This window comes from Pogoniulus pusillus, chromosome 24, assembly GCF_015220805.1.
Source record: "Pogoniulus pusillus isolate bPogPus1 chromosome 24, bPogPus1.pri, whole genome shotgun sequence".
Classification (NCBI taxonomy): Eukaryota; Metazoa; Chordata; class Aves; order Piciformes; family Lybiidae; genus Pogoniulus; species Pogoniulus pusillus.
In genome coordinates this window covers 6110026-6136387 of record NC_087287.1, presented here as the reverse complement: position 1 = coordinate 6136387, position 26362 = coordinate 6110026, and the positions used below count along the sequence as shown (strand labels likewise).

The 26362-nt window shown below is 52.4% G+C and overlaps 1 protein-coding gene across 3 annotated transcripts in view; it reads left to right on the top strand.

Moving 5' to 3' along the window:
* MOB2 (MOB kinase activator 2) overlaps window positions 1–26362 on the top strand; it is a 147191-nt gene that overhangs the window by 99678 nt on the left and 21151 nt on the right. Inside the window, exon 1 of one of the 3 annotated variants that reach the window (XM_064163165.1) lies at window positions 2160–2379. The exons of the other annotated variants lie outside the window; for them this stretch is intronic. Within the exon in view, the coding sequence (XP_064019235.1) occupies window positions 2270–2379 (110 nt within the window). The 5' untranslated portion in view covers window positions 2160–2269. Of the gene's footprint in view, window positions 1–2159; window positions 2380–26362 lie in introns of those variants that run through there. 3 annotated transcript variants of the gene reach the window in all.

The following is a 26362-nucleotide window of genomic DNA, read 5'->3' as shown; positions in this document are numbered from 1 at the left end:
GGCCTCAGGACTTGGTGTTCTAGATCATGGTAGGTCACCCCCATCACAGTTTTTGTTGTGGTTTGGCTCTCAGTTGTACATCAGCAAGCTGCAGGCAGAGCTGCTTGTCCCAGAGGCGTGTGTGGATTGGTGGCTAAGTGGTGTGGCTGAGGAGCTGGACATGCACACCTTTTCTGTGAGGACAACTGGCAAAGCAGTTTCTCCATGCAAAGCGTGTCACAAGGGACCTGACCTTTGGGGATGCTGCTTCATCACTTGTTCTCTGAGGACCATTACTCAAGAGCCTACTCTTGGCTTGGGTTAGAACAGCAAGGTGGCTCTTGCTGCTGAAGGTTGTACTCTTGTCACCCTTCTTCTGTTTAAACCCCTCTGATAATGGTCTGGGTGTAAAACCTGCCTGGCCCTGCTCTCAGGCTAGCTGGGGCCCTTGTTTGCCACAGAGTCCTGAGAGAGCCAAGCAGAGCCTTGCTCACAGAAGGTGTTGTGATTCCTGTTCCTCAACAGAGCCCAGCACGGCAGGAGGCAGCAGCAGCAGCAGTGTGTTCTGTGTCCCACAGCATCGCTATCCTGGTAAATCTAATTTGCTTTCCTGGCTTTTTGGCCACAAAACAAGTGGCAGAGGACTTAATTACTGATGGTGGTGCTGGTGTTGGGCATAGCTGCCTCGATGGACTCTGTGGTCAGGGCTGGGGCTGCTTCCTCTCTCCTGTCCTGCTGCTTGCTGACCTGCTACAGCCCTGCAGCTCCTTGGCAGTGTTTTTCTTATCGTGGAATCCCAAATTGGCTTGTGTTAGATCTTTAAAGGTCACCTAGTTCAATTCCCCTGCACTCAGCAGGGACATCTGCAACTGGAGCAGGTTGTTCAAAGCCCCTAACAACCTGACCTGCAATGGTTCCAGGGATGGGCAACCTGGGCTGGGGTCTTATCACCCTCATCCTCAAACATTTCTTCCTTCTCTCTAGTCTGTTTTTAGTTCAAACCACCACCCCTTGTCCTGTCACAACAAGCCCTGCTCAAAAGTCTCTCCCCTGCTCTTTAGTCAGCCCCTTCAAGCAGTGAAAGGCCACAAGAAGGTCTGCCTGGAGCTTTCTCTTGTCCAGGCTGAACACTCCCAACTCAGCCTGGCTTCACAGTAGAGCCCTTCCAGCCCTGAAGAGCCAATGTTCAGCTGTGGGAGCATTGCTGTGGCCTCCTCTGGCCCTGCTCCAACAGGTCCCTGTTTGTGCTGTGCTGAGGACTCCAGAGCTGCCCCAGCACTGCAGGGGGGGTCTCAGCAGAGCACAGCAGAGGGGCAGAGTCCCCTCCCTGCCCCTGCTGCCCATGCTGCTGGGGAGCAGCCCAGGATAGGCTGACTCTGGACTGGCACTGCTCAGTGCCAGCTCATGCCCAGCTTTTCACTCACCAGCACCTCAAGCCCTTCTCCCCAGGGCTGCTCTCCAGCCCTTCATGCCCAGGCTGCATTGATACCGGCAGTGGCGTGATCCAGGTGCAGGACCCTGCACTCGGCTTTGCTGAGCTTCACCAGGGTGGCAGTGCCCCACCTTAAACGGAGCGCGGGGTGATGAGTGTCACCTGCGCTGCACTCAGCCCTCCTGCCCCGGGTGCAGACCCTGCGCTCGGCTTTGCTGAGCTTCACCAGGGTGGCAGTGCCCCACCTTAAACGGAGCGCGGAGTGATGAGTGTCACCTGCGCTGCACTCAGCCCTCCCGCCCCGGGTGCAGACCCTGCGCTCGGCTTTGCTGAGCTTCACCAGGGTGGCAGTGCCCCACCTTAAACGGAGCGCGGGGTGATGAGTGTCACCTGCGCTGCACTCAGCCCTCCCGCCCCGGGTGCAGACCCTGCGCTCGGCCCCGCGGAGCCCCCGGAGGGCCACGTGGCCCCCGTTCTCCGGCCTGCCCAGGCTCCTCCGGCAGGATCGCGTCCTTCAGCTTGCTGGGGGTGCGCTGGATGCACCTCCTCTTTCAGGGGCATGCTGCAGAAGCCTACCCGGGCACCGGGGAGGGGCGGCGGGGCTGTGCGCCCTGGCTCCGGCATTCTCCGCCTGAGGGCCGTGCGGGGGCCGGGCAGGGGCGGGCGGAGGAGCCGGGGCCCGCCCGCAACTCCGCGGCCATTGGCGGCGCCGGGCGGGGCGGGCAGCTGCAGGCCGGGGAGCGGCCAGGAGCCCGAGCCGAGCCGTGCCTTGCCGCTCCGCGCCGAGCCCAGCCCGCCGGCCCCCGGCGTGTCCCCGCTGCGCCCGGCTCGGCTGCGCCGCGCTGCTCCCGCCGTACCATGGTCGGGGACCACTGCAGCCTCCCCGCGGAACGGCCTGTCCTCGCCCAGAGCCCCAAGCCCGGACTGAGCTGCAAAATGGTGCTGCAGGCGGTGGGCAAAGTGCTACGGTAAGGACGGGGCGGGCGGGCAGGGGCCGTCCGGGGCCGCAGCGTGGGTTGCCCTCGGAGCGGCCCCGGGAGAAGGGGGCTGGGGCTCAAGTGGGAGTATCTGGCTCCGGCGCCGTGTGTGCTCGGCCCCTCTGTGTCTGGAGGAGGGAGGCTGCTCTTGGCTCCCGCTGGCTCTTGTGTAGCAATTCGGGAGGGTGGAAGTTGGAGCGGCAATAGCTGCTGGAGAGGAGCATTCGTCCCCCCCTCGCACCACAGTCAAGTTGTGTTTGCGCTCCCGGAGAAGTCCGTGAGCAGCCTGCGAAGGTCCTGGCGCTGCTGGGCGAGGAGGCTGAGCGAGGCGCCGCGAATGCTTTGGCATGTTTTCTGCTGAAATGTCGTAAGATGAGGGGAAAAAATTGCTCATGTAGCTCGGAAGGGCTTGTGCGAGCACCGAGGCGTGTGTGAGTGCCGAGACCGAAACCAGACTCCTTGGCAAAGGCCGAGCAGTAATTTGATTCAGAGCAGTTCGGACCCGTTCTGGTTCGCGAGGGGGGAAGAGTCACCACAGATGTTAGCATTAGCAGCTCCGCACTTCAGGGGCTGCAGCAATCTGGTTTTGGTCGGGGTCAGGTCTTGTTCTGGGGTCTATGAAGAAGGGCAGCTTCGGAAAGGGGAAAAAAAAGAAGGAGCCTTGTTCCTCCAGCATAACTTTATTTGGCAAGCTCTGCTCTGTCCCTCTTCCCGACTGTCTGCTGCCAGTCGTTCGGTGTTTGTCAACAGGAGCATTATCCCTCTCTTCCTCTCTTGACTCACAGGCTCTCCTCTCCCCAAGCCAGTTTAGGGGAGCCAGTCATTAAAGCTGCTCTGCTCGCTACCCGACTTAAACTGGAGCTCACCAGGCTGAAAGAAGCCTTGGCAAGAAGAGCTGCTTTGAGTTGCTCTTAAAGAAGTGATCTATTACAGTCCTTTTGGGTTTGTTTTGTCTTCCTGTTAAACTGTTTCCCTGTAGGAAAAACAGAACCATAGAATCAGTCAGGGTTGGAAGGGACCACAAGGATCAGCCAGTTTCAGCCCCCCTGCCATGCCCAGGGACACCCTACCCTAGAGCAGGCTGCACACAGCCTCAGCCAGCCTGGCCTGAAACACCTCCGGGGATGGGGTCTCAACCACCTCCCTGGGCAACCCATTCCAGCCTCTCACCACTCTCCTGCTCAACAACTTCCTCCTCACATCCAGTCTTAGCTGAGGCAATCCGGGTTTCACTTTCAGCTTTTTAACAAGTTGCCATCCCTTTTGGACGCGTTTTGGTTTTCCTCTGGGGGGTGGTGCTGTGTCTGTAATTCAGGACGGTGTGGCACAGCTGGTCATATCATAAAGTCCTTTGGCCAGCGGCTCGCTATTCAGGCTGGAAGCCTTTTGAAGTTTTTGGGAGCTGTGCCGTTGGCAGCGTTCCCAGATGTAAATAGATGGGTGCCTCTGGAGGGAAGAGTTGCCAAACCTTTTGTTCAGCATCTATGGCAGTTTGGTTTAAAGCTTAGGTAACTTCCTGGGACTTAGCAGTGAAATGCTTCTTCCAAATCAGAAAAAGCTATCCCAGAGACCTCCTCCCTTTTCTCGAACGGTTGGAAGGGACCTCAAGGATCATCCATTTCCACCCCCCCTGCCATGGACAGGAACACTTTCCACTAGATCAGGCTGCCCGGAGCCATATCCAGCCTGGCCTTAAAAACTTCCTAGGTATGTGGTTTCCACCACCTCCCTGGGCAGTCTGTGCCAGTGTCTCACCACCCTCATGGTGATAGAACTTCTTCCTAACCTGTGATCCAAATCTCCCCTCCCCTAGCTTGGATCTGTTCCTCTCAGTCCTGTCACTGCCTGACGTTCTAAAAGGTCCCTCCCCAGCTTTCTTGTAGCCCCTTTCAGTAACTGGAAGGCCACAATATAGTCTCTTCAGAGTCATAGAATCACAGAAATCAACCAGGTTGGAAGAAACCTCCAAGATCATCCACTCCAACCTAGCACCCAGCCCGCTAAGTCAGCTAGACCATGGCACTAAGTGCCCCAGCCAGGCTTTGCTTCAACACCTCCAGGGATGGTGACTCCACCACCTCCCTGGGCAGCCCATTCCAATGCCAATCACTCTCTCTGCCAACAACTTCCTCCTAACATCCAGCCTAGACCTCTCCTGGCACAACTTGAGACTGTGTCCCCTTGTTCTGTTGCTGGGCGCATGGGAGAAGATCCCAACCCCACCTGGCTACAGCCTCCCTTCAGGTAGCTGTAGACAGCAATGAGGAGCCCCTGAGTCTTCTCCAGACTGAACAGCCCCAACTCTCTCAGCCTGTCTCCTCCAGCTGGAATACAGACAGGAATGGTGCCTAATTCTATTTGCCTTTCTTTGCCCCCTGAGGTTTGTTTTCTACATATACCAGAAAGCTGTTGAGAAGGCAGGAAAAAGTTGTTGTCTTACATGGAATATTTTGGGCTGGGGAATGAATAATGTAACTTTATTTTGCTAAGCTGTTACTGGGAGGAGTGAATACTGCTTTGCAGAAGTTAGTTTCTTTTTTAATGTCTCTCTTCCTTCTGGGTTGGCTCCTTTTGTTCACCCACTTAGAAATGGGAAGTCACAACAGCTATAGGTGCCTGCTGGTCCTCTTATTTCTCTTCTGGAATATGCTTCAGATGCCTGATCTGATTTCGTGTGCTGCTGCTTCTTGCTTCCCCTCAGTTTTTCATGAGTGAAACAAACTCCTCTGTTCTGCAGAGCTCAGACAGTGTAAGGGCACAGGTACTAGCTGGGAGCTAAGGTAAATACCAAGTCCAATCAAAGTTTTCCTTATTGCAGAAATGAGGTATTGGAGCTTAAGAAAGCATGAGCCTGGTGTGATGGTGAAAGAAGGAACCACAGAGTCCTTTAGACCAGAAATGGTGGTGGCTCGTTGGTGACAGCTGCAGTGGGATTTATTTGAACACAGGCATTCACAGCTGAGCTTTATCCACTTTATTGATGGTAGAGAAGAACAGGGGACTTCAAGATGTGGTTGAACAGGCTGCCCAGCTGAGCTTTATCCACTCTATTGATGGTAGAGAAGAACAGGGGACTTCAAGATGTGGTTGAACAGGCTGCCTAGCTGAGCTTTATCCACTCTATTGATGGTAGAGAAGAACAGGGGACTTCAAGATGTGGTTGAACAGGCTGCCCAGCTGAGCTTTATCCACTCTGTTGATGGTAGAGAAGAACAGGGGACTTCAAGATGTGGTTGCACAGGCTGCCCAGCTGAGCTTTATCCACTCTATTGATGGTAGAGAAGAACAGGGGACTTCAAGATGTGGTTGCACAGGCTGCCCAGCTGAGCTTTATCCACTCTATTGATGGTAGAGAAGAACAGGGGACTTCAAGATGTGGTTGAACAGGCTGCCCAGCTGAGCTTTATCCATTCTATTGATGGTAGAGAAGAACAGGGGACTTCAAGATGTGGTTGAACAGGCTGCCCAGCTGAGCTTTATCCACTCTATTGATGGTAGAGAAGAACAGGGGACTTCAAGATGTGGTTGAACAGGCTGCCCAGCTGAGCTTTATCCATTCTGTTGATGGTAGAGAAGAACAGGGGACTTCAAGATGTGGTTAACAGGCTGCCCAGAGAGGTTATGGAGTTTTCTTCTTTCAAAACCCACCTGAATGCATTCCCATGCATCCTGCCCTGGGTGATCCTGCTCTGGCAGAGGGGTTGGACTCAGTGCTCCCTGGAGGTCCCTTCCCACCCCTAACATTCTGTGATTCTGTGACTGAATGCAGAGGTGCCAGCAGCAGCCTGGTACAGTGTGACCAGCTCACTCATTGGCACTTAGGCACTAACAGAGGAAGTTAAATGAGATGAATTCTGTGTGGTTTGCTTCAGAGTCAAGTGCAGGACAGAGGGTATCAATTACCCTGAAACACTGCTGCTGGAGTTTTTGCAGTCTATGAATCAATATTAAACCTGGGGTGAATCAACACTGAACTTTGGATGAAGTAGTGTAGTAGCTGACAAAAGGCTTGGTGATGAGATCAAAGGCTATCTTGCTTGTGGTATCTTGCCTGGTCTTACAAACAGCCTGCAGCAGGTTTGCTTCTTCTTGGGCACAACTGGGAGCCATCATCATCATCACTGGTCTCTCCACAGGCTTCCAAGGACTTGTGGAAATGCAGAGTGGAGAAGGGAGGCAGAGTGTCTGTCTTGTCTCCGAGTTGCTGTCATTTCTGCCTCTCTCCTGGTAGCGCATGATAAAGCTCAGTTGTTCCAGGCTGATACTTCCTTAGTAAGATTTGCCTCCACAGCAGTTCAGCTGTACCTTGTTCACACAAGCTGTACATACTCACAACCAACTCACTGTCTTGGAGCTGTTTTCATTTGAGTCAGTAGGTCCAAGTTCTCCTAGCTGCTGGGTGCCAAACAGTGTCTGTGTCGCACACGAGTCCAAACAGCTGCCGAAGGAAAAATGGGCATGGGGAGGAAACAAGGAGGGAAGTGTGAGGAAGCCAAACAAAAAGGCTTCAGCAGGAGAAGCAGCAGCCCTGAGAACTTGAGAAGAGTTTAGAGGAGCGTGGGGAAAGACAACTGAAGCAGAAAGGGGATAAAAATGTAACAAAAGCAACAGATGTGCTCTCAGCCTGCCTAATTAATTTTTTATGGAAGCCACTGTTAGGTTTATGACTCTCTTAAATTATTAGTGACTCAGCTACCAAGAAATTTGGAGGTGCTGGGATCTTTCATTACAGGGATTAGTAAACTGTGTTTAACACTTCAGGGATGGGACCAAGACTTGGAACATGTAAGGATTAAGGAGGGAAAAAAAAACCCAAACATTTAAAATTCCACTTGAAAAGTGTCACCTCCCCTGGAGATTAATCCCAGTGTAGCTGGGATGGGGTTTGGCTTGCTCCTTAGCAGGGTGTTCCATTAGGGCTCTTCTTTCACTTCAGTTGGTTTGGAAGTATGTTCATCTCACAGCAGAAGTGTGGCCAGCAGGGCCAGGGAGAGGATTCTCCCCCTCTACTCCACTCTGCTGAGACCCCACCTGGAGTACTGCAGCCAGTTCTGGAGCCCCCATTACAGGAGGGCTGTGGAGATGCTGGAGTGTGTCCAGAGCAGGGCCAGGAGGATGCTCAGAGGGCTGCAGCAGCTCTGCTGTGAGCACAGACTGAAAGAGTTGAGGCTGTGCAGGCTGGAGCAGAGGAGGCTCCCAGGTGAGCTTCTTGTAGCTTGTGGAGTTACAAAAAAAACTGGGGAGGGACTTTTGAGGCTGTCAGGGAGTGAAGGACTGGGGGGAATGGAGCAAAGCTGGAGGTGGGGAGAGTCAGCCTGGAGGTGAGGAGGAAGTTGTTGAGCAGGAGAGTGGTGAGAGGCTGGGATGGGTTGCCCAGGGAGGTGGTTGGGGCCCCATGGCTGGAGGTGTTTCAGGCCAGGCTGGCTGAGGCTGTGTGCAGCCTGCTCTAGGGTAGGGTGTCCCTGGGCATGGCAGGGGAGTTGGAACTGGCTGATCCTTGTGATCCCTTCCAACCCTGACTGATTCTATGACTCTTTTGTTGTTGTTTGGTTTTGAAAGATGTCCATCTCTTTTTCTTGCTTCTGAAATATGCTCATCTCATTTCCCCCTCTCCTGTGATGGATTGGGTAACTGTTTGGCACATGATGAAGGAGTAGTTGTTGTGGTTTGGGTTTTTTTTTCCCCAAGGCATTTTTTGTTATTTTGTTTACTGCAAGTTTGGGGGTTCTGGAGAGGGATAGAAAAAGGAAAGGGAGGATGTGGGATATTGTTCCACTTTTTCACAGTATTTAGTTAATGGAGGTGGTTTGTGAGGTGTCTCCTTCCAGAGATGTGCTTTATCCCGGCCTCAAGCAGCACGAGTGGGAAGAAGACTTGGATGTAGAATCATAGAATGGTCTGGGTTGGCAGAGACCTCCAAAGGTCATCTCATCTGACCCCCTCTTCAGTGCCTGGATCAGGTTGCCCAGAGCCCTCTTTGGGAAGCCTCTCTCCTCTTTGGGAAGCCTCTCTCCTCTTTGGGAAGCCTCTCTCCTCTTTGGGAAGCCTCTCTCCTCTTTGGGAAGCCTCTCTCCTCTTTGGGAAGCCTCTCTCCTCTTTGGGAAGCCTCTCTCCTCTTTGGGAAGCCTCTCTCCTCTTTGGGAAGCCTCTCTCCTCTTTGGGAAGCCTCTCTCCTCTTTGGGTCGGTGAGCTCTGCCTCTGTGGTCCCAGGGGCTAAGTGTGCTGACCATCAGCTTTCCTCAGAGCTGTGTGCTGGTGACACAGGACGTAGTGTTCTGAATTCTGCCTTAGACACTGGAATACAGCTCAGGGCTGCAGCAGCTTTGCTGTGCCCTGCCACTTTGTGTCCTGTGTGGGTCATTTTCAGAGGCTGCTGCTCATGCAGCTTCCCTCTGTTTCCTTTTTAGGTGCCCAGGGAAGCCAAATCCCTCCGGGATAGGTTATTAGTCAGTGATAATGGTGTCGGGAAAGAGCAATGATGCAGGCTACAGAGCTGTGATGTCACTGGGCAGGGAGTTCTGATAAAGTGCAGTGTGGTTTATTGTGTGCACATAGGCCAGTGTGGGAATGGGGAACTTTAAACTCCTCTTTCTCACAGACCCTCCCTTCTTACAGCTACTGGTTTGGATACCAAGTGAAAAATAAACCAGCCAGCCCCAGGCCTTTTGGGTGGGTGTGCCCCTGGCAGTACTGACAAAGTGGAGGAAGTGTGACCAGCAGGACCAGGGCAGAGATGGTCCCTCTGTACTCAGCTCTGGTGAGGGCTCAGCTTGAGTACTGGGTTCAGTTTTGGAGTCCTCACTGCAGGAAGCACATTGAGGTGCTGGAGAGGGTCCAGAGAAGGGCAGTGAAGCTGGGGAGAGGCTGGTGAGGAGCAGCTGAAGGGACTGGGGGTGTTCAGCCTGGAGAAGAGGAGGCTTGAGGAGACACCTCATTGCTCTCTACAGCTCCTTGAAGTGAGGCTGGAGCCAGATGGCGGTTGGTCTCTTCTCCAAAGGAACAAGTGACAGGACAAAATGAAATGACCTCAAGTTGCACCTGGAGAGGTTTAGGTTGGACATTGGAAGAAACTTCTTCACTGAGAGGGTTCTCAAAGCCTGGCACAGGCTGCCCAGGGAGATGGTCAAATTCCCCATCCCTGGAGGTGTTTAAAAGAGGCAAAGAATGGTGCTGAGGGACATGCTTGAGCAGCAGCCTTGGTAGAGTTAGAGCCTGCTTGGGCTTGATCTTAAAGATCCTTTCCAACCAAAACAGTTGTATCTTTTACATCAAAAAGTGAAACTCTTCATCTTTTTTATCAACCAATTCATAGCAAGATCAGAAAGAAGCCAGCTTGAACTTGACTTTGGATTCTAGGAAGTCATCTTAAGCATGTCCATGAAACAGGACACAGGTAGCACACGTCTGTGGCTGCCTCTTCCCTGTTTCAGCTCTCCCTGCTGAAGATAGCTGCTGTCCATGAGCCTTGTCAGTCTCAAGAAGCCCAAAGGGAAATGTGGCAAAAAAATAAACCAAACTTTCTTTACCCTGATTCAGGGAAGTTCTTCACAGAGGGAGTGATTGGCATTGGAATGGGCTGCCCAGGGAGGTGGTGGAGTTGCCATCCCTGGAGGTGTTCAGGCAAAGCCTGGCTGAGGCACTTAGTGCCATGGGCTGGTTGATTGGCCAGGGCTGGGTGCTAGGTTGGACTGGATGATCTTGGAGGTCTCTTCCAACCTGGTTGATTCTGTGATTTCTGAACAATGGAGTCCTGCCTGCACTATCAGAAAGCAATCAAGAGCAGCCTTGTTTAAAATTAGCCAATCTGACTAATGCCAAAGTCTGGGGACAGACAGAAGAGGAGGAGGAGGGCATTGTGCAGGGAAGGGGCTTGTAGGCAAAGAACCATGGCAGCTATTTTTATCCTGTTCTTTTTCTTTCTCCCTCCCTCCCTCAACTTTCCATTGTACCAAAATAGTTCAAAATGTTTATGGTTCAGGGCAGCTGACATCACTGATTGTCCTGCTGTGTCCTGCTGGATATTTCTGTGGCAGGAGCTGATGTCTTGTTCAGTGAGAGCCCCTTGGGCACTTGGAGAGGACCAGTGATGCTCTGGGACAGTGACATAAAATCACAGAGTGGTTTGGGTTGGAAGGGACCTCTGAAGGTCATCTAAGTCCAGCCCTTTGGACCCAGTAGGAGCATCCTCAGTTAGATCAGGCTGCCCAGATTGAATTATTATCTACCCTACTATTTTTTCAATCAGTCATTCACATCTTCCTGGAATCATAGGATGGTTTGGGTTGGAGGGCACCTCCAAAGGTCATCCAGTCCAGCCCCCTGCAGGCAGCAGCGACATCTTCCACTAGATCAGGTTGCTCAGAGCCCTCTTGGGCCTGACCTGGAATATCTCCAGGGAGGGGACCTCAACCACCTTTCTGGGCAACCTGTTCCAGTGTTCTGTCACACTCGTGGTGCAGAATTTGTTCCTAACATCCAATCTCAATCTGCTCTTCTCTGGTTTGAAGCTGTTGCCCTCATCCTGGCCCTGCAGGCCTTTGCATCTCTCTCCATCCTTCATGTAGGTGTCCTAGAAAGGTGTCCATGGTACTGGAAGGCTGCTATTAGGTCTCCCCAGAGCCTTTTCTTCTCCATGCTGAGCACCCTCAGCTCCCCCAGCCTGTCCTCACAGCAGACATCTTGTGCTTTGGCCAGGTGTGGCCAGGCAGGAGCAGCTTTGAAGTGGCTGTTGTGTGAGTGTGAAAGCACAGATGTGCCTGTGGAGGTTGTTCTTGGACACAAGTGTCCTGTCCAGGACAGAGTAGGTTGCTGTGGAGATAAATCTTGAGTGGCATCCCCAGCCTGGTGGTGGCAAATGCCCTCCCAGAGGGGGGGTCTCTGTGCTTGCTCAGCATGCAGAGGTAGGAAAGTGTCTCTTGGTCGTGGCTGCAGAGCCTGGAGCTCTCTGCTTGATGTTCAGCCTCATGGGCTGTTGGATGCTTCTGCCTGAAGCCATGCTGCAACCTGGTGTCCTGAGCTCCATGTGACAACCTGGTCCCCTTCCTGGAGCTCAGGACTTGAGGCTGTGCTCTGGAGAGGTGCTGTGTGTCACTGGTGGTCCAGAGAGCTGTGGACTCCTCCATTGGCTTGGGCCTGGCTGTTCACTTGGCTGCAGGAGTGTCATGGCCCTGGTGTGTCCAGAGGAGTTGGTGACCCATGGCCAATCTGTTAACTGAGCAAAGGGGTCAGTGTCTGTCTGCAGAGGTGTCTGCAGCATGGAGCTGGTGTCTGGCTGCGTGTTCTACGTCCTGGGAAGGGACAGCCAGAGGGAGGGGACTGCTAGAATTCTCCTCTGTGTTGAAGTGACTCTGTAAGGTGTCTCCAGGTGCACCTGCCCAAGGTCCAACAGCATTTTCCTCCAGTTTAAGAGCAAAAGTTTGCTGCCTTCTTCTGGAGACTTCCTTTGGTGGTAATCTCAAACTCCTGACATTCACCACTCCCCTTTAGCTTATTTCCTTGGGATGCATCTGCTGCAGTCTAGGATTTGCTCCAGGTTTCACCTGCTCATTTCTGCCTGGAAGATGACTTCAGTACAGATGTGTGCAAAGTATGAGTGTGCACCATGCATCCTTCTGGGAGCTGACTGCAGTGCCTACTTTGTCTCCTTTGCTTCCTGAGTTGTAACAGTCCATGTCCCATGCTTCCTTCCACAGTGTCACAGGCTGCCAGCTTGGAAGGGACCCCCAAGGGTCATCTGCCCCAACCTTTCTAGGACACAGTGGAGCTGGAATGAGCTGGCCCAGCACTCTGTCAGGCTGAGTCTTCAAACTGCCCATGCAGGGCACTCCACTGCTTCCCTTGGGAGATGATTCCAGTGCCCAACTGTTCTCATGGGGAAACATTTTCTTCTGGAGCCCAATGGGAATCTCCCCAGCAGTAACTTGTCCTCATCACCCCTTGTCTTTTCCATGGGACTCCTTGCACAAAGGGAGTCTCCATCCTCCTGGTAGCCACCTTTATGGCCTGGTACATTTCCACTTGCTATTCTCAGGTGCCCCAAACACTCTGTGCACCCCAAGCAGCTTTGTAGGAGAAAAAGAAATCCTCTGCCAAGAGTCTTTGATGGTCTTTGCCGAGGAGATGACATAGAATGGCTTAGGTGGGAAGGGACCTTAGAGGTGATCTAGTCCAAGTTCCCTGCCATGGGCAGGGACACCTCTCAGCTAGGCTCATTTTGCTTAAGACTTCCAGATATGTTGTTAGGGATGAGATCTCCCACTGGTTGTTGCCCTGTCTCTTAAGATGGCTAAGACAAAATTTGTCTGTTCCTCTATCAGACATCTTCGTGGCCACACCAAAGTGGAGTTTGATGAAATGTTCTTTGGTTGAGAAGGATTTTCTGATCCCTGTTCTTAATCCCTGCTGCTGTGGGGCTCAAGGGGGTCTTAACTAATGGCTCTTAGAGAAGATGAGATGTTGCTTTGCTTTTAAGAGCTGCCAGCAAGAGAAGGGGCCAGGATGTGTGGATTAACCCTTTCTGCCAGCTTGCTGAAGGAGAAAAATCACTTCTTGAGGTTGCTGGAGTCAGTGGAGCTGGGTTGTCTGAGCTTGACAGGAGATGCTGCTCTGTTCATGTTCCAGGTTCCATTCTGTCTGGCACTGAGATGAATTCAGAGGTGCTTTTGCTCAGGCAGCAGGGCCCAGAGGTGGCAGTGGCTCCCCAGGTGAAGGGAAGGTTGTGGGTGTCTGAGCAGCCCCTTTCATCTTTAAAAGGGGAGAATCAGCAGCCGGTGCAGCTGTCCTCAGAAAGACAGGGAGGGGCTGAATGTGAGAGCTCTGAGGACAGCTGAGTGCACTAATCCCAGCACAGCACACAAAGGGCATGCAGATGATGAAGAGAGGGAGCTTGGACTTCTTCCCTGGGACACCTCAGAGCAGCCTTCCTGTACCTGAAGCAGGGCTTCCAGAAAGCTGGGGAGAGGCTTTTTGCTGTGGCTTCTGGAGAGAATGGATTGGAGCTTGGGGAGGATGGTTTTAGGCTGGAGGTTAGGAAGAAATTCTTGAAACCCTCTCCCCCACCCAACTTGCACTCAGTCAGGAGGAGCAGAAGGGAGATGTAGGTGGGGTTGGCTAAAAGCTTTGCTCTGGATCAACTCCTGTTCATTCCCCACTGGTGACCTCACCCCAGGTATCACCAAGCTGGGATGCTCTGGTTGATCCAGAGGGTAGATCTAGACTGGAGATCAGGAAGAAATTCTTTACCGTGGGGGTGGTGAGACACTGGAACAGGTTGCCAGGGAGGTCAGGGATATCCCTTACCTGGAGGTGTTCATGGCCAGGTTGGATGAGGCCTTGGGCTACCATGGCAGGGGGTTGAGACTGGATGATTTCTAAGGTCCCTTCCAACCCATCCCACTCTGTGACTCTGTGGTGCTGTCTGAACACTCACACTCAGGAGATGACTTTCCAGGGCACCTTGTGAGCTGCACTCAGGCTGCAGCCACTTCCCCACGCCCTGCTCTTCAGTCCAGTGTGACCACAGATCCCAGATTCAGGGGATGAGAGCCCTGCAGGGATAAGTGCTGACAATCAGCAGGATGTGTTTGGCAAGAGAAGGGAAAGGAAACTGTGATCAACAAGGCTGTGCTGATTCTTCATTGCACCAAGCCCTCAGCTGTGATGTGCCTGACGTATTTTGTCACGGCAGACCTGTGCAGGGGAAAGATAAAGCTGGGGTCAAAGCCACCACCTGTGTGGGACAGAGGGAAAACTCTTTTCTGTCTCAGCTGAAGCACTTCTTTCTCTGTTGTCTTTCACCATACAAACCTTTCCTCCCCTCCATGTCTAGTTGGCAATCACTCAGAGACCTCAAGTCTTAAATCCACACATGTTTTGTGTGGCCAAGGGTCTGTTGAGTGATTTCAGTTACAAGCTTTTGGAGAAGGATTGCAGTTGTGTTTTGTGGTGAAAGGTTAAGTGTGGACAAGGGACTGGATCCACCCAACAGTGATCACAGACTGGGCTGGGTTAGAAGGGACCTTAGAGATCATCCAGTTCCAAACCCCCTGCCATGGGCAGGGACACCTCCCACTAGCCCAGGTAGCCCAAGGCCTCATCCAGCCTGGCCTTGAACACTTCTAGGGAGGGGACATCCACAGCCTCCCTGGGCAACCTGTGCCAGCCTCTCACCACCCTCACTGTCAAGAATTTCTTCCTCATCTCCACTCTTAATCTCCCCTCTTCCAGCTCAAAGCCACTGCCTCATATCCTGTCACTCTCTGCCCTTGTCAAAAGTCCTTGCCCAGCTCTCCTGTAGCCCCCTTCAGGTACTGGAAAGCTGCTCTAAGGTCTCCCTGGAGCCTTCTCCAGGCTGAACAGCCTCAACTCTCTCAGCCTGTCCCCACAGAGGAGGCTTTCCATCCCTCTGGTGATCTCTGTGGCCTCCTCTGGACCTGCTCCAGCAGCTCCACGTCCTCCTTGTACTAGAGGCACCAGAACTGGGCACAGTGCTGCAGGTGAGGTGTGACAAGAGCAGAATCCCCTCCCTTGTCCTGCTGGTCCCACTTCTTTTGATGCAGCCCAGCACATGGTTGCCTTCTGGGCTGTAAGCACACACTGCTGGCTCATAAAAGAGAGATAGTGAACTCTCTCTCAAGAGCCTTCTCTGCTTTTGGGACCATCCTCAGCTCTTCAGAGAGCAGCTAGCAATGTGTGGTCACACCTGGGCAGTGGTTCTCACTTCCTTTCCATCCACTCTTCCCAGTGCCAGGGGTTGAGAATTGAAACTGCTCAGAGAAGTGGCAGCCTGTGCCTGACCTGAGCTGGTCACAACCATCCTTTGGTTGGAGGTGTGAGGTTGGGTGACAAAAAGCTGACCTCACTCTGTGTGTTGAGGAAGGATCTCGGCTGTGGGTCTCTTGCTTGTGTGAACTAATGGATTGCAAATCCACCTTGAAGATCCCAGTTGCCGTTTGCAGGTGCAGCCAAGGGGGTGGAACAAATCCAGCACACATCCATGCATCTCCTTTGGAAGTTGCTGGGTTTCCTTAGCCCATTTCTGGGCTGCACTTTCAGCATTGAATTAAAAGGCTGAGTTTGTATTTCAGCAAGCCCTCAGAGGGAACACTGCAGGCCTGGATAGCTAACGGGAAAGGAGCTGCTGCTTCAGCTTCTCCATCTCCCTTGGAGTGGCCTGAAAAGTAGGGAATGAGGGTTTGGCATCACTGCTGTCTCAGGACTTAATTAACAGTGGCAGAGCTAACTGTGCCAGTAATTGAATGATTATCTACCCTACTCTTTTTTCAGTCAAATGTTCATGCAATCACAGGATGGTTTGGCTTGGAAGGGACCTCCAAAGCTCATCTAGCCCAATCCCCCTGCAGTCAGCAGGGACATCCTCCACTAAATCAGGTTGCCCTCTTGAGCCTGATCTTGAATGTCTTCAGGGATGGGGCCTCAACTAACTCCCAGGGCAATCTGTTCCAGTGTTCCACCACCTTCATGGTGCCAAACTTGTTCCTAACATCCAATCTAAATCTGCTTTGCTGTAGTTTGAAACCACTGCCTCTCATCCTATCACTGCAGGCCTTTGGATGCAGTCCCTCTGCAGCCTTCTTGAAGCCTCCCTTTAGGTGCTGGCTAATTGTTCCCTCTGGTCCCTGATTCCCTAGAGTTTGTGTTTTAAGTAGCTTTGTCTTCCTCTGCTGTGCAGACAGCACAACTTTTAAGGGGCTGTTTTCTAGGAGGTGCTGACATGCTGGGTGCTGCTGTTGGCCAGGCTGAACAGGGAGCATTGCATCATGCTGTCACCAGGCTTAAAGATTAACTGCAGGTTAGAGGAGTGAAGGTTTTGTACATACCATTTGTTAATGAAAGTTGCCTAATTAAGATAGTGCTGTGAGTTCTTTTACCTTCAACTCTTTCTTACCCCTGCAAGGAGACAGTTTTATGCCTTCTAACTGTGGATTTATGGGGGGGGGTTAGTTTAAACAAGAGAGTTCACACTGAAGCTCAAAGGCAGTTTTCTCATCACAGGATCTAATCTAAGGCACACCAGGAGAGGTGAGACTAACCTTCAACTAACTTTGGTTTAAATTAAAGCCAAAGTATTAACAAAAGAGAGAGAGAGAGAGAAAAAAAAATGCTTTTTTGCTTTCACAGCTGCCAGTGAGAGAGCTGACCTTGGCCCGTGGGCATTTCTGGTGAATGAATCTCCTCCTGAACAGCAGTGCTGTAGTTAAAGTGTGAGAGCTTGGTGCAGTGGATGCAAGGTCCTGCATCTGGGTCAAGGCAATCCCAAGCACCAATTTAGGCTGGGCAGTGCCTGGCTTGATGGTAGCCCTGAGGAGAGGGATTGGGGGTGGTGGTGGACAAGAAGCTCAGCATGAGCTGTCAGTGTGCTCTTGCAGCCCAGAGAGAAGGAGAGCCTGGGCTGCATCAGGGGAAGTGTGGGCAGCAGGGTGAGGGAAGTGATCCTCCTCCTGTACTTCACACTGGTGAGACCCCACCTGGAGTACTGCATCCAGTTCTGGAGCCTCTATTACAGGAGGGATATGGAGGTGCTGGAAAGTGTCCAGAGAAGGGCCATGAAGATGATCAGAGGGCTGGAGCTGCTCTGCTGTGAGAGACTGAGAGAGTTGGGGGTGTTCAGTCTGGAAAGGAGAAGGCTCCAAGGTGACCTTATTGTGTCCTTTCAGTGTCTTAAGGGGGCTACAAGAAAGCTGGGGAAGGACTTTTTAGTTTATCAGGTGGTGATAGGACTGGGGGGAATGGAACAAAGCTAGAAGTGGGGAGATGCAGAATGGATGTTAGGAAGAAGTTCTTCCCATGAGGGTGCTGAGACCCTGGCAAAGGTTGCTCAGGGAGATGGTCGAGGCCCCATCCCTGGGGGTATTTAAGGCCAGGCTGGATGTGGCTCTGAGCAATCTGATCTAGTGTGAGGCATCCCTGCCCATGGCAGGGGCGGTTGGAACTGGCTGATCCTTGTGGTCCCTTCCACCCCTGACTGATTCCATGATCATGTGAAAATGTGAGGTGGGGCTGCTGCCCCAGCTGGTGCCCAGCCTGCTGGGTGCCTAATGACTGGGCAGGAGATGGCACAGCTCATGGCCTCGTGTCTCAGCGCCTGGTGCTGCACATGGGTGAGCTGCCATCAGTGCTTCACAAGTGAGGTTACAGCTGCAGGCATTTGAACTCTCTTACCAGGACTGAACACAACTGAAGGTTTTCCTTCATCCTCTATATTTGAGCTCATGTTATCAGCGAAGCTCCTGCAGGAGAAGCTAAGAGGTTTGAAGTGGTGATGCTGTTGCCTGTGTGTCTGTCTGCCCTCAGCTGTGCTGTGTCCTAGCAGCTGTTCTGTGCTGTTAAACACCTTCAGTGCTGTGTTTGCAGCTCGAGATGTGGAGGATTCAGCCCTGCCTGCTGTGTGATGGCTTCTAGGTGAGGCTTTCAGAGGTGGAACTGCATAACATCAGGGCAAGTAATTAGTTCCTTTTCCCCACAAAACTAACAAACTTTTACCCTGCAAGAAGGCTGGGGAGGGACTTCTGACAAGGGCCTGTAGTGACAGAGCAAGGGGCAGTGGATTGAGGCTTGAGGAGGGCAGAGTGAGACTGGAGATGAGGAAGAAATTCTTGAGAGTGTGAGGATGGGGAGACACTGGCAGCAGGGAGACTGTGGATGCCCCCTCCCTGGAGGTGTTCATGGCCAGGTTAGAATCATAGAATCATAGAATCAACCAGGTTGGAAGAGACCTCAAAGATCATCCAGTCCAACCTATCACCCAGCCCTAGCCAGTCAACTAGACCATGGCACTGAGTGCCTCATCCAGTCTTTTCTTGAAGACCCCCAGGGACGGTGCCTCCACCACCTCCCTGGGCAGCCCATTCCAATGGGAAATCACTCTCTCTGTGAAAAACTTCTTCCTAACATCCAGCCTATACCTACCCTGGCACAACTTGAGACTGTGTCCCCTTGTTCTATTGCTGGTTACCTGGGAGAAGAGGCCAACCCCCACCTGGCTACAATGTCCCTTCAGGTAGTTGTAGACAGTAATAAGATCACCCCTGAGCCTCCTCTTCTCCAGGCTAAACAGGCCCAGTTCTCTCAACCTCTCCTCATAGGATTTGTGTTCCAGGCCCCTCACCAGCTTCGTTGCCCTTCTCTGGACATGTTCCAGTACCTCAACATCTTTCTTGAATTGAGGGGCCCAGAACTGGACACAGTACTCAAGGTGTGGCCTGACCAGTGCTGAGTACAGGGGAAGAATAACCTCCCTTGTCCTGCTGGCCACACTGTTCCTGATGCAGGCCAGGATGCCATTGGCTCTCTTGGCCACCTGGGCACACTGCTGGCTCATCTTCAGCTTACTATCTATCAGTACCCCCAGGTCCCTTTCCTCCTGGCTGCTCTCCAGCCACTCAGTCCCCAGCCTATAGCGCTGCTTGGGGTTATTGTGGCCAAAGTGCAGAACCCTGCACTTGGCCTTGTTAAATCTCATCTCATTGGCCTCTGCCCACCCATCCAGCCTGTCCAGGTCCCTCTGCAGGGCTCTCCTACCTTCCAACAGATCAACACCTGCTCCTAGCTTGGTGTCATCTGCAAACTTACTGATGCTGGACTCAATGCCCTCGTCCAGATCATCAATAAAGATATTGAACAGGACTGGGCCCAGCACTGATCCTTGGGGAACACCACTTGTGACTGGCTGCCAACTGGACGTGGCACCATTCACCACCACTCTCTGAGCTCTGCCATCCAGCCAGTTCTTGATCCAGCACAGAGTGAATCTGTCCAAACCATGAGCTGCCAGCTTGGCTAGGAGCTTCTTGTGGCAGACAGTGTCAAAGGCTTTGCTGAAGTCCAAGTAGACTACATCCACAGCCTTCCCCACATTCACCAGGCGGGTAACCTGATCATAAAAGGAGATCAGGTTGGTGAGGCAGGACCTGCCCTTCCTAAACCCATGCTGGCTGGGCCTGATCCCTTGGCTATCCTGTAGGTGCTTTGTGATGGCACCCAAGATGACCTGTTCCATGACCTTGCCTGGCACTGAGGTCAGGCTCACAGGTCTGTAGTTTTCTGGCTCCTCCTTACGACCCTTCTTGTGTATGGGAATCACATTGGCCAGCTTCCAGTCTTCAGGGACCTCTCCAGTGAGCCAGGACTGCTGATAAATGATGGAGAGTGGCTTGGCCAGCTCAGCTGCCAGCTCTCTCAGCACCCTAGGGTGGATCCCATCCGGTCCCATGGACTTGTGAGGATCCAAGTGACTTAGCAGATCCCTTACTGCTTCCTCATGGATTAGAGGGGGACTGTACTGGTCCCTGACTCCATCCACCACTTCAGGAGTCCAGCTGTCCTGGAGACAACCTGTCCCACTAGTGAAGATTGAGGCAAAGAAGGTGTTAAGCACCTCTGCCTTTTCCTCATCCTTTGTCACTCTATTCCCCTCTCTATCTAACAAGGACTGGAGGTTGTCCTTGGCCCTTCTCTTGCTATTCATATATTTAAAGAAACACTTTTTATTTTCCTTGGCAGCTGTGGCCAGCCTGAGCTCCAAGTGGGCTTTTGCCTCTCTAATTTTTCCTCTACAAGACCTAGCAACCTCCTTGAACTTCTCCTGGGACAGGATCAGACCTTGCTCTAGTGGAAGGTGTCCTTGCCCCCATGGCAGGGGTTTGGAAGCAAATGATCCTGAAAGTCCCTTCCAACTCAAACCATTCTATGTCCTTTTGAAGTAAGACACTTTTTGTGCCTAGCTGTACTTTGCCCGGGCCTGTCAGGCACACAGACAGTGCTTCATTGTCCTGGGCCTCTGGGGAGCTGAGGAGGGAGACAACAACTGTGCCTGAGCTCAGCTGTGCAAGCTGCTCCGCCGCACCGCCTTCAAAGCAGCTCTCGGTGGAGAGCTGAGGCTGTGCAGTGAGCACTGTCAGCGCCTGCTGGGGGTGTGCAGCCTGTGCTGCCTTCCTGCGGGCTGCAGAGCAGGCACAGAGTCTGTCTGGAGACATTTCTGCAGGCTTTGGGAAGTGGAGACGTAGGAGATTCCGATTCCATTAGGCATAAGACCAGCCTGCCTTCCAGAAGGTGGGTCCCAGGTAAGATGCTGGTGAGCTTGGGCTGCCTGGCCAATATACTTAGAATCACAGAATCATTTAGGGTGCAAAAGAGCTTGAGGATCGAGTCCAGCTTGAGGATGCCAGGTTGGGAGAGACCCCAAGGATCATCATTTCTGGGTCACAGTGGAGCTGGAATGAGCTGGCCCAGCACCCTGTCAGGCTGAGACTTCAAATTCCCCATGCAGGGCACTCCACTGCTTCCCTTAGGAGATGATTCCAATGCCCAGCTCATGGAGAAACATTTTCTTCTGGAGTCCAATGGGAGTCTCCCCAGCAGTAACTTGTCCTCATCACCCTTTGTGTTCTCCACAGGACTCCTTGCAAAAAGGGAGTCTCCATCCTCCTGGTAGCCACCTTTATGTACTGGTTCATGGTAGTAAAGTCTGCCCTAAGCCTTCCCTCCTCACAGCTCTCTCAGCCTCTCCTCCCCACGGCAGGGCTTCCTCTGCCACAGGCTTTCTTTAGGCTCCAGTGGTACTTCAAGCTAGCTGGTGTGGCTGGATCAGTGTTTCTCCTTGTACAAGGAGAGCCTGCAAGGCAAAAAGGCAGCAGGGAAACTAAACCACTTGGTACAAAGACAAACCTGTCTGTGCCCTGGTGCTCTTCGAGCAGAGTGGGCTGCCTGCCTTTGTATATCTTGGGCTACATAGCCAGGAGTCTGGGTGCTGAAGCCAGGTTGCCATGGTGAAATAATCCCAGCAATTAAAGCAGGGTTCTGTCCTGAAAAGCAACTCTGTGCAGGCCACGTTGTGAAATCCCACACTGACAAGGCTGTCAGGGCTTCCAAATCAAATCTGCTGGGGTTTTAGAAAGAAAAAGGATAGCTTTGCAATCTGCCAGCTCTGCAGCCTTCAGGAGGCTTGGAAGTGGCTGCAGTGGTTTGTGTGCTCTGGGGGTGCAGAGGTGGACTGAAGAGTACTGAGTGTGCTCTCCTAGCGAGAGAACAGGGCTGCAGTGACCAGCACTTGAGTTTCACCCTGATGCAGAAGTCAGAATAACTCCGTTGAGTTCCAGTAACAGGAGAACAGATCAGTCATAGAATCATGGAATTGTCAGGGTTGGAAGGGATCCCAAGGATCATTCAGTTCCAGCCCCCCTCCCATGGGCAGGGATGCCTCACGCTGGATCAGGTTGCTCAGAGCCACATCCAGCCTGGCCTTGAAAACTTCCTGGGATGAGGCTTCCACCACCTCCCTGAGCAACCTGTGCCAGGGTCTCAGCACCCTCATGGGGAAGAACTTCTTCTTAACATCCAATCTGAATCTCCCCATTTCTAGCTTTGCTCCATTCCCCCCAGTCCTATCACTACCTGACAGCCTAAAAAGTCCCTCCCCAGCTTGCTTGTAGCCCACTTCAGATACTGAAAGGCCACAGTGAGGTCTCCTCGGAGCCTTCTCTCCAGACTGAACAGCCCTAACTCTCTCAGTCTGACTCCATAGCAGAGCAGCTCCAGCCCTCTGATCATCCTCATGGCCCTACTCTGGACACGTTCCAGCACCCCCAGATCTCTCCTGTAATAGTGGCTCCAGAACTGGACACAGTGCTCCAGGTGGGGTCTCAGCAGAGTGCAGCAGAGAGGGAGAATCCCCTCCCCTCGCCCTGCTGCCCACATTGCCATGACCAATCACTGCCTAAGTTCATTAAGGAGTTGCTGGGTTTTTACTACAGGACATTTCCATTTCCTTTCAATTTGCAGGGTCTAAAAATCTTAACAGATGGATATGGACCTCTTCTTTTTTTTTTTTTGGCCAGTTAAGTTCTTTTTAGTCTCTCCTCTTTCCTTCTGGTCTCCAGAATTTCATGTGTTAGAGTACCACTCCTCTGAGTATTCTAAGAAACCTGAAAGGCCTACAGTTGCCTTCCCTGAAGTGTCAAAGGTGTTACAAGCCACCTCAGGACTTGGTTGGTGCAGGTGACTTGTTCTCATGGCTCTGTGCTGTGGGTGATGTGGAACAGAACCAGGCTGAGTGCCCCAGCCACTGCCTCCCTCACCTGGACACACTTCCCTCCTTTGCCTGTGAGTTTAATTCAAGAACTGAGGGGGGTACTGCAGATCTCTTAGAATCACAGAATCAACCAGGTTGGAAGAGACCTCCAAGATCATCCAGTCCAACCTAGCACCCAGCCCTAGCCAGTCAACCAGACCATGTCACTGAGTGCCTCATCCAGGCTTTTTTTGCCTTGGACTGAAATGTTCCTAGACCAGAGGAGAGGCTGCTTTATCTCTGCTGACTTTGATAGGTGCTGCAGGAGCCAGCGACCATGGCTAGGTGAAGTGAGCCCTGTTCCTGCTGCCCCTCTGCAGCACTGGGGTGTATTTAGCAGTGGAGGATGAGGAGGAGGCAGTTGTGTTGCTGGAATACCAATGGTGTTGTTCCTCTGAGGGAAGCAGAGGTCCAGGAGCATCCTTATCTTGGCGGTGTGTGTTGGGTTGGGAGTATGTGCCTGGGGATGAGAATGAGCTATGTGATCAAAAGGCAAACCCCACAGCACCAAACTGCAGCCTGTGTTTTCAGCTGGCTGGGCAGAGGTGCCCTGCAGAGTTAGAGTGGCATGGCCTCTCCCATCCTTGGTGCCCAGCACTGCCCTTCTGAAACCCTTCTAGGGGAGGAGCTGCAAGCAGGGCAGAATATGCCACGAGGCACCTTCTCAAGCAGAGATCTGCCCTCTTTCTGCTCAGCTTTTGGCCTCCTTTGTCAGCCAGCCAAAGTTCCCTTCCCACTGGAGACTTGAGCACAGCAAACCCAAGCCCCTGTGTCTGTCACAGCCCCTGATGACGCAGTGTTCTGGTCTGTGGTTTGTTCTCAGCACTGGAGTAAATTAATTGTTGCAACACTTAATCTGTGACCTGCTGAATCCCTCTTGCCACAGACCTAATTTGGCTCCACGTAAAGCTCTCAAAAATAAACATTAGGAAAGATTTGTCTCCCTTTTCCTTTCCTAATCCCCAAATTACCAAATATCTGGGCTGTAGTAAGTCACTTAGGAAGAAACATCTTGCTGAGGCTTGGTGTTTGCACCTCCTGCTTTGGCTGTGTGAGGATTTTTGTCGTGAAGGTAAGAGAGAGCATTTCAAAGTGAAGAGCAGGAGGGTGCTTGCTTGGCTAATTCTCTGTTTCTGCTAGTGAGTGGGTCCTTGGAAATTGCATCACTGGCTCCTAGAAGGAAATATTCTGCCTCCCATCTGACATCACTTCCCTGGGGCTCCTGCCTGTGTTGGCTGGAGGGCAACCTGGACCAATGCAAGGGGGATAGAGTCAGAAGATCCTCTCCAAAGGCAAGCAGGGAGGTTGGACACCTCTTCTCAGGCTGGGGAGGAGTTCTAGCAGGGATGGCAGAGAAGAAAGGAAGCTGTAGTCCAGGGTTGTTTCACCGCAGGAATGCACTCTGTATGCTACTGTAGTGTTAGCTGAGCTGTTCACAAAGACAAGGATGGCAGCAGCTCTCTAAAAGCTGCTCCATTATGTAACATTAGGATGAAAAGCAGCAACAAGAAGCTGAATCTTCTGAGTCCAGCTGCTTCCCTGCATGCAGTGCTGTAGGTAATGCACAAATAATTAATGTCAATGTGCATTCAGAGCACTGCTTGCACCTTCCACCTGCTTAAAAAAAGCTGGACACTGCAAGTTGTTCACAGGCATTGCAGGCCATGTGTTTACCTACTTCTTTCCTTCTATGTTCATAGAATCACAGAATCAACCAGGTTGGAAGAGACCTCCAAGCTCATCCAGCCCAACCTAGCACCCAGCCCTATCCAGTCAACCAGACCATGGCACTCAGTGCCCCAGCCAGGCTTTTCTTTAACACCTCCAGGAATGGTGACCTGGGCAGCCCATTCCAATGCCAATCACTCTCTCTGGCAACAACTTCCTCTTTGGCCTTGGCTCCAGAGCTGTACTGAGGAGAAGCTGAGGATCCTCAGCAGCCATGGTCCTTGGCCACTTTGAAAGGCAGTTAATGTGCAGCTGATGTGCCACTGAGGGCAAATACCTTGGGAGACACAGCTGCTGCTGTGACAGGCAAGAGAGAGGAGGAGGCAAAGAATCACAGAACCTTAGAGGTTGGAAGGGACCTCCAGCCATCAGCAAGTCCAACTGCCCTGCCAAAGCAGGATCACCCAGGGTGGTTTGCACAGGAATGCATCCAGGCAGGTTTGGAAAGAAGTAGAGCCATGAAATCATTTTGGTTGGAAGAGACCTTTTATGATCATGGAGTCCAACTGTAATCCACTGCCAGGTAACCACTAAACTATGTCCCTCAGCATCACATCTCTAGAGCTTTGGAATCCTTCCAGAGGTGATTGCTGCACCACTTCCATGGGCAGCTTGACAAGCCTTTGGGGGAAGAAATGTTCACTAATGTCCAACCTAACCCTCCCCTGGAGGCCATTTAATTATTATTTCTCTTGTTACTAGTGAGGAGAGACCGACCTCAAGCTGGCTCCAGCCTCCTTTCAGGGAGTTGTAGAGAGTGAGAAGGTCTCCTCTCAGCCTCCTCCAGGCTGAACACCCCCAGCTCCCTCAGCTGCTCCTCACCAGACCCTTCAGCAGTAGGTGTGTATGTGGAGCTCTACAAAAGGGAATGCAAAGACCCTGATGTGCCAGAGCTGTGGGCAGGCTCTCCATGTGCCCCTGTCCTTGCCAGCAGCACCAGCTGGAGCCCAGCTTGGCCCTGCAGCATGTTTTGGGCTCTCTGCTGAGGAGCAGCATTCTGAACCACTGTTATGGCACTTGTCATCCTTAACATGCCTGCCATGCCTTGGCACCGACTGTTTACAGCAGAGCATCCGGAGGCCAGGCAAAGATTCCCTTTTAAGGCAAAGAGCCACTATGAGAATCCAGGAGAAAAAGTTTCCCTGGCATCTGGGGCACATTCTTTTTTTTCCCTCCTCCTCTTAAACAAACTATTAGTGACTTTTAAAAACAGAACAAAAATGAAGAAGCAGGGCCAGAAATGCTGCCAGAGACATTTTATTCTGCACTGCCTCCTTAGACCTGAGCAACAACCAAGCCCCAGAGCTAACCCTGTGGAGGAGAAAGGGGAGGAATGACACTGGGGTCAGAAGGGTCTGTTGGAGACCTGGGGTGAGAGGAGACTGGGACAGAGATTATCTTCAAAAGCTTTGCCTCCTTCCCTCCCCCAGGCCCTGGAGAAACGTTCCAATGGCAGCCACCCATGCAGAGCTGTGCTGGCTGCTAGAGTGGGATTAGGGCTTGCTCTGCAGGGCCCTACCCAGCTTCCCTTGCCTGTGTGGGTGTCCTCTCCTCCTCCTTGCCAAGCCTCCCCATGTGTCTTCACACCAGGCTCTGTGTCCTGGCCGTGCTGCCACGTGGCCTTCTCAGCTGCAGACTTAGCAGTGAGCTGGGTTAGAACAGGACATGGCATTGCAGAGAGTTAATCCTATGTGCTTTAGGAAAGGGAAATACAGATAGAGAGTCATACACTGGGCTGCAGGGGACCTCTGAGGTCCTGTAGTCCACCCCCCTGCAGTCAGCAGGGACATCTGCAACTGGAAAAGCTTCAGGGCCCCAAACAACCTGACCTGCAACGGTGCCAGGGATGGGGCATCTACCATCTCTCTAGGCAACCTGTGGCAGGGTCTCAACACCCTCAGGGTCAAACGCTTCTTCCTTCCCTCCAGACTGAATCTCCCTCTGTTAGTTTAAGCCATCACCCCTCGTCCTGTCACAGCAGGCCCTGCTAAACAGTCCTTCCCCAGCTTTCTGACTGAGTCCTTTAAAGCCCCTAAAGGCCACCAGAAGGTCTCCTCTGGAGCCTTCCCTTCTCCAGGCTGAACAAGCTCAACTCTCTCACCTGTCCACTTAAGAAGGACATTGCCTGTTCTCAAAGCAAGGACAGCCCAACTGATCATC